The following is a 7,170-nucleotide window of genomic DNA, read 5'->3' as shown; positions in this document are numbered from 1 at the left end:
TCTTGATTTCTTGTTTGTTACTATTTTCCAAAAATGTTAATACACCAAACATTCAGCTTTCGTTCTTAAAAATGGTATCTAAACTGCACATATTAACATGCATATATTATTCCAAATTATAAAAAAAGTGTCATAAAATTACAAAGATATATTATCTTAATTCATTGGTACTGACCTCTCAAAAGGCAAATTAATAAAAATACCACATTTGCAACATATCTATGTCTATTTGAAAACTGGTAGCTGGAGAGGCAACTATGAAATCTCCATTAATCCCAAACAGCTTGAAAATGGATTTGGTAACTTCAAGCCAGAATTTTGGTGGTGCTTCCAAACAAGCAGCTGGTTAGTACTAAATCCACAGAATTTTGTTGGGGCATCGGATATGCCCATGGAGTTTTATGCTGCCAGGACAATGACAGTAAGTACTGCAGGCAAAGACAATGCGTCTAGGTCTTTGATCCTGAGGGCAGTTTCTCCATATAAATATAAAAAAAAAACACACACACACAAAATTTGTGGATTTCATAGTCCCTTCTCCATCTACTTCCTACTGCTAGTTTTCTAACAGAACCTAAGTATTGAGATAATTCGCTTGGACTCATAAAAAAGGCTGTCATTATTCTTTAAAATTTTGTATTTTGTTTAGTGATTATATTTTAAGTTTTATTTTATATAGTTCATGACTAATACATATTTGTATTCGGAACATGATGGTGGAGTATTGATTTTAGAAGAAGACCACCCACAGCAGTCCTCAGGGAAAAAACATGAGCTTATCACACTCATCTTGCAAGGAAATTTTCGAGATCAAGATGATATAATCAGTTGAACATTTTCTAAAGATGGAAAAAATTCAGTCAAGTCATGCTACTGCGCATTTGTCCAGATGCCATTTGCTATTTTTGGAAGGATTATCAAATTTTTAAAAATCTGCATAACAGTAAATGGAGCAACTTTGAGACATTACAGGACGATGGCCTCTCCTTTTGGGATTTGCTTCTGGCATAGAACTTCCTTAGCAAATGTTTCAAATGGGAATACGTGAGAAGGTGCTGGCTCATCATGCTTGCATGGAGGATGATCTGTTTGGAAAGAAACATCCGAGTCTTTAAGCAATGGAGAAACATTGTTGTTATGATTCAATGGGAACTCCGGTAAAGATGCAAGCTTAAATGGCAGGAGTCAGATTTAGCATGGATTGGTTCTCGAAGAATCGGATGACTTCCCATATGTGCAGCACATATCCAAAATTTGATTTGTGTTCTATGTTTTTTTGTTCCCAAAAAGCAATATACTGGTTTATCTTTTTGCCAATGAATGAATGTCTTCTTAAAAAAACTAATATATTATTGTGTTGTGGAAAACAAAAGGTTTTAATTCATCTTGAGACTTTTCTAATCGAGATTTTTTTCAAAAACAATGTGACATTAGCTTGAAAAATAGCCGTTAAACTTGGTTTGCTGCATGAGTTTGGATGGCCTCATGGGTGTGTTTCTGTTTTGTGGGTAAATATTTTGTACAATGACTGCAATCGATTGCACATGCTATCTGGTCGTAAACACCATATTTTTTTTATATTTTCATGAATTTTTGTGGGTCTAACATCATGAATGTGATTTATATGGTTTGTTTAGCACAAAATGAGTTTTAGATAGTGAGATTATGCAGATTTTTCTACATGGTTGGTCCATTTCATCTTGAGACTGGCTAATGCCTGTGACAGAGTATGCTTGGTCTTGAGCTCAAACAATCAAGAATTAACCAAGCCAATTCGACTCCCTTACCGTTCTTATCGCTAGACTATGACCAAGCTGTTTAAATAAGATGGTTAGTAGTCATGTGGTATCCCATGTGGTAAGCCGGGTCCAGCTGAAGGCCCAGGATCGAATCCCTCTGCCACATGGGGCGGCCTCATATTGCCTTTCAAAAAGAAAGAAAAAAATAATGGTTAGTAGACGGCAGCTCTGCTTATCTGGTAGGAACAGCTAGTGCACGTCACGTGTCGGGACATTGCAAGTTCAAATCCCAATGGTATCGTTGTATAAATAGTAGGAGTCTACCTAACCCCATCTTGCCTTTCAAAACAAAAAGATGGTTAGTAGTCAGATGCCAAACAAAGGTCAGCATAAAACTTAGAGGGCTTACCCCTCAACCTCCCGGGAGCGGTCAAGCTTCAGCTTAGGTGTGAGGTGACGCTCATGGGATTTGAACCTAGACTGCCCACCTCATCCACTACACCAAACCCCACGGGACTCCAAAAAACCCAGCAATTATACCGTTATAAGGTAGGTGATTTCTGAGTAATCAAGACAGACCACAACGACTCGGCTATATTTTGTTGCAAATAGTTGTATCTTATGTAATAAGCAGGAGCCCGCCTCCTTATTTCACGAAGATTGTCTTCAATAATTTGGGAACATGTATGTTTTTTTTCATACGAATCACCGGTTTTTCGAAGTCATTAATCGCGGCTCATATGTATTATTTTTTCATAAGTCACTTCACCACTTTGAAGACTTGAATCAGCTTACCTTTATTTTAATAAACATATAGAAACCAATGGCGCTTGACTGGTAGGAGGTTGGTGCACGTCGACGTTGCATGTTCAAAACCCAATGGTATTTTTTTATAACTGGTAAGGGTCTGCCTAACTCCGGCTTGCCTTTAAAAAAAAAAAGATATAGATTGGTAATTGAGTATTTTTCAATTAAAAAAATAATATAATAAAAAATTGTTTGTCACAACGTCACTCAAGACGATTGATGTTTACTTTGTGTTTGAAAAAAACTGTCGCTCATTTCGAAAACTTAAATAAATTGGGTCCCTTTTAGAAATTGGAGCCAAAAGGTTGGCTACTAAATGAAATTTTCGTCAGAATAAAAACCATTACTTGGTTGACAAGGAGTCCCTCTCCTCCCTTTCATCCTCAACACCTTCACTCTGGGCAGATACTTCTCAGAAAAAGATGGCCATCTCCCACAGACCATCCTTCATCTTCTCTTCTTCCAGCCTCCTGATGGCTGCCCTCTTCGCATACTCCGCCTCTGTGCAGTTGGATGATCCAGGTATAGCACTGAACCAACGTACCCTTTGTCATTCTGTGGGAAAAGGAAACATGGGTGTTCCCTCCTGTTTGTTCTTCAAGGTCTTAGAACACCTATCTCTTTCTTTATTGTTTATTGGATTCAGATTGGTATCTGTGGCTCCCTCTCTATGCCCTTTCCTGTGCCGTGAACCTCCACCAGAGTATCAGAATCTTCGGATGGAATAGATGGGTTGCTGGGTTCACCTCCTGTGGTGCCATCCTGTTGTTCCTTAAGGTGGTCTATGAGTCATATGGGCATGGTGGGTTTGGGGAGATATGGTCTCCAGACATGAATAAGAAGCTGGTGAGGGATAAACTAGGAAGTGGGTTGGTGGCGATCTCCATGTTCTTCCATTACAAGGCAGCAGATGTTGCAGAGAGTACTGTTAGGGTGAGGAGGGAGCAAATCTGGAGGACTATTGAGTATGGTGAGCATTACATCCCATTTTTCACCTCTTCTCTGTTGCTCTGTTGAGTTTTTTCTTCATTTGGTAGAATTCAAAACGCTAAGATGTCTCAGGAGAGATGGATTTTTGCTACTACAGAGAGCACAAAACTGCAGTTGAAATTTGCCCCATTTCCCCCCTTTGAAATTTTGGTGATGACGAGGGTGATTTGGATGTTTTTCTTCTTCATCAGCGCCAGATATTTCTAGGGCTTGGACAGAAAATTGGGTTGGATATGGACCGGTTTGTGAATTCACTGCACCCATATCCAAACAAGATGGGTTAATCCCAACCTGTTTATATCTGTGTATGAAACATATTTTGCTCATGCTTTTCTATCTAATGTGTTACATGAATTACAGAATCACATCTATATGTTTACAAAGAACTTATTAGGTAATATCATTGCCTTCTATTGCATTGCATAGCAGCACATATGCTTCCATAGACCAATTTAGCGTCAACTATGATAAAAAGTCACAGGTCCATTTATCATTAAACAAAGCATATCCTGTACCTGTAGTTAGAATTGCCATGGTTGATTTTGTAGCGGAAATACTTTGTATTGATTGAAGATCTGTACTTTTAACTATGACATGGTGGTGCAATTTGGTCCACCAGTTTTTGCTAACTTGTCAGAAAAACTGTAATATGTCCAAGTTACAGCATCAAAAGCTTGTTTAATGGTAATGGCCCATTGGCATGGAGTTTGGTATGCAAGACAACTAAGTCAATGTTCACTTATATTGGGTTTTCTGCATGAAGTGTGGGGCAGTTTACCTACTCCTTATTTAACTACAAATGGCATAAAAAACAATCACAAGGGATGTGTAAGTGACCTGTTTCTAGGTCTTTTTCTTTTTCGCTGCCTTTTTGCTGGATATTAAAAGTTTAAAACCCTAAAACAATTTTCATGCTAGATCAACTCATGTGGAGTTTTAATTGGACCCAACTTCACCTACCTTGAGATGACCTATACCCACATTTATCCAATATAGACGGAGAGATGGATCAGCCGATGAGACCAATATGAACTCTAACTAAACTTGTCTTAAAATACACAGATCAAACCTTGATCTAACCTAGTTTTATTATGTATCTACAACTTCCCTAAATTCTCTGCTAGCTAAAAGATAAAAGGAACATTTAAGATTGCTTAAACCTTAGGTTGATTCTAAAATGTCTTCTATGTCAGTTCTTATACTGACACCGTTTGACAAGATTATTGAAACCTTTCCTCAACAAGTATTAGATCCAAATAGGTCCAATGGTCCAATGGCTAAGATAAGGATCTAGGTGCGCCAAGAGCAACTTGCCAGCCGAAGATATTTTATCTCAAAAGCCAATATGGTCATCAATAATAAGAGTTTTTTTTTTTTTTGTTTTTTTTTTCTTTTTCCATAAGTTTGACTATTGTTTTCTTTGTTGTGTTTGTGAATTTGTTTTAGGAATGGTGATGCTGGTGGCTATGAGCTTTGGGCTTGTGGTGACCTTCTTTGTGTTGGTTAAAGAAATTCAAAAATAATTCGAGGAGGAAAGGTAGGTACAGAAAGCTTGAAAAGAAAATTTGCACTTGGTAGTGAGTCTTCATACAGAAATTGTGCCACCAAAATTTTGTTTACATGCAGTATGTGTTGTGATTGGTTTGAGGAAAAGACAAAAGTGTGTAGATACTATGGAGTTGGAATATAGTGTTTAAGTTTTGTTTTTATATTTACACGGAGAAACTACCCCCAAGATCAAAGACTTAGCCGGCGGCTCTGTCTGCCATACCTATGGTCGCTGTCCAGGCAGTGTAAAACTCTGTGGGCTTACCCCTTGCCCCCAAGGAGTCACCACTCAGCTTGAGCATGGGGTCAGCCCGTGGGATTTGAATCTAGACCACCTGCCTAGTGGCCTAGGTCCCATCCCACTATGCCAAACCCCTTTGGGGCTAGTGTTTAAGGTTTGTTGATGGCTTTGAGAAGTTTCTTCTCTTTTTAAAGTGAAGCATATGTTTTAAATAAAATTCTCTGACTAATGTACTGACATTATGTTGAATGAGCACAGCATATTAACTAATATTTCATTCATAAAAAAAATACAATATCAGTTATAAATATCAATGTCATTCCAATTCTCTATTTGTATGTTTTCGTGCTAAAATCATTATTACTTTTAATGTGTGTCAAAATAGCATGAATGCAATTTGCTTCTCATTGCGATCATCATGGTGAAAATAACCAATTCTCCCAAAGCCTCACAATCTAGTGCAGGAGTGCGTTTACATGTCTCATTTTCTGTAGTTTTCATCTCTCACGTTCATCAAAAAGGCATCTTAGTGGCTTGCTGGGTAGAGAAGGTGCTATTTGTATGAGAGATAATATGGGACAATGTGCATTCTTTGGTTATGTACTCTATTTTTTTATGGTTGCTTAATTTTTTAGCTCTGTTCTTTGTGTCCCCTCCTCGAGTATTGGCTAAAATCTCTCTCTCTCTCTCTCTCTCTCTGTGTGTGTGTGTGTGTGTCCTAATGTATACTTGCATGCCAAAATACAAAATATTTGAATCCATGAGATCTTCCATCATTTCCATGTACATATACATGGTACGCGGTACATGGAGTCTAGGGGTGGGTAACCGGCCAGCCCGGCCTGCTAATGGACCGGGCATGCCGGGTCGGGCCTATTATATATTATATTATATTCTATGTTATATATATATATACATGGGTCACTTTGAGCCAAAACCCCGGGCCAAGATTGGTCTTAATTTATAGGCTCAAACCCTGGCCTGATGCCCACTCTTAATGGAGTCCAATGATCTTGATTTCTAGCAAGTCTTCCATCTTTGAAAATTCTTGGTGAGTGAAACAACTCATCAAGTCTATTATTCTCTCAAAAACCCATGAAGATTAGACTATTATAAAAGGTCTTTCCGGGGGAAACGATCAAGATAATTTCGGTAATTTCTAAACGTTAAAATGAACAAAGAATGGTGAAAAAAAATCAGAAAATATAGCAAAAAATAGTACATAAATAACAAAAAGCATGTTCAAATGGTGTGTTTCACAATTTTACAAGAATCTAACATACCGTATTTCTCAAAATGAACTTGCAAGAAATTCAATTTTCTTGCTGATTACCGCGATCCAGATTCAATCAAAGCTAACGTTTTTAAAGATGCACCTTCAAAGAAGCTTTCTTCAACCATAGGACGAGAACATTCAATATTTTACTGTTTTGAAAAATGATTGATATTTTTAATAATATTTTAATACAAATATATATTTTGTGTATTAAAATTAAAAATAGTTTTGTATTAGTTACGAATTAAAAAATACTTGTCCTTTATCCTTTGTTATAACATACTTCAGCCATTGTATTTTTGGGTGTCCTTCATTGCATGGATGAACCCGTCAGAGGTTGCTCTGGCCGGATTTGGGCCCAGTTTGGATCTTGGCAGGTCAATCCTGGGGTCGAGTTAATGGAATTCAAATTGAATCGTGATGGTAGTCTTGGTAGATAGTCATGATGCCAACCACATTAATATGATGGGTAGGTTCCTTTGACCCAAACAGGATCCAATTCACTGGACCAGGGCTCACTTTATTGGCTATAGTCTTCACATGTTAACATGTAAAAGGTCTGGATTTGG

The 7,170-nt window shown here is 37.7% G+C and overlaps 1 protein-coding gene across 1 annotated transcript; it reads left to right on the top strand.

Moving 5' to 3' along the window:
• Nucleotides 1–2,856: 2,856 nt before the first annotated feature.
• On the top strand, nt 2,857–5,626 carry LOC149841900 (uncharacterized). The gene is made up of 3 exons (XM_089998765.1): nt 2,857–3,068; nt 3,193–3,516; nt 4,983–5,626. The coding sequence occupies exons 1-3, from the start codon at nt 2,969–2,971 to the stop codon at nt 5,057–5,059; spliced, it is 501 nt and encodes a 166-aa protein (XP_089854891.1). The 5' UTR covers nt 2,857–2,968; the 3' UTR covers nt 5,060–5,626.
• Nucleotides 5,627–7,170: the final 1,544 nt, after the last annotated feature.

Source organism: Nuphar pumila, chromosome 3 (assembly GCF_984573655.1).
Source record: "Nuphar pumila chromosome 3, dmNupPumi1.hap1.1, whole genome shotgun sequence".
Classification (NCBI taxonomy): Eukaryota; Viridiplantae; Streptophyta; class Magnoliopsida; order Nymphaeales; family Nymphaeaceae; genus Nuphar; species Nuphar pumila.
Note: the sequence above shows the minus strand (reverse complement) of the source record. Positions and strands in the feature narration are given on the sequence as shown.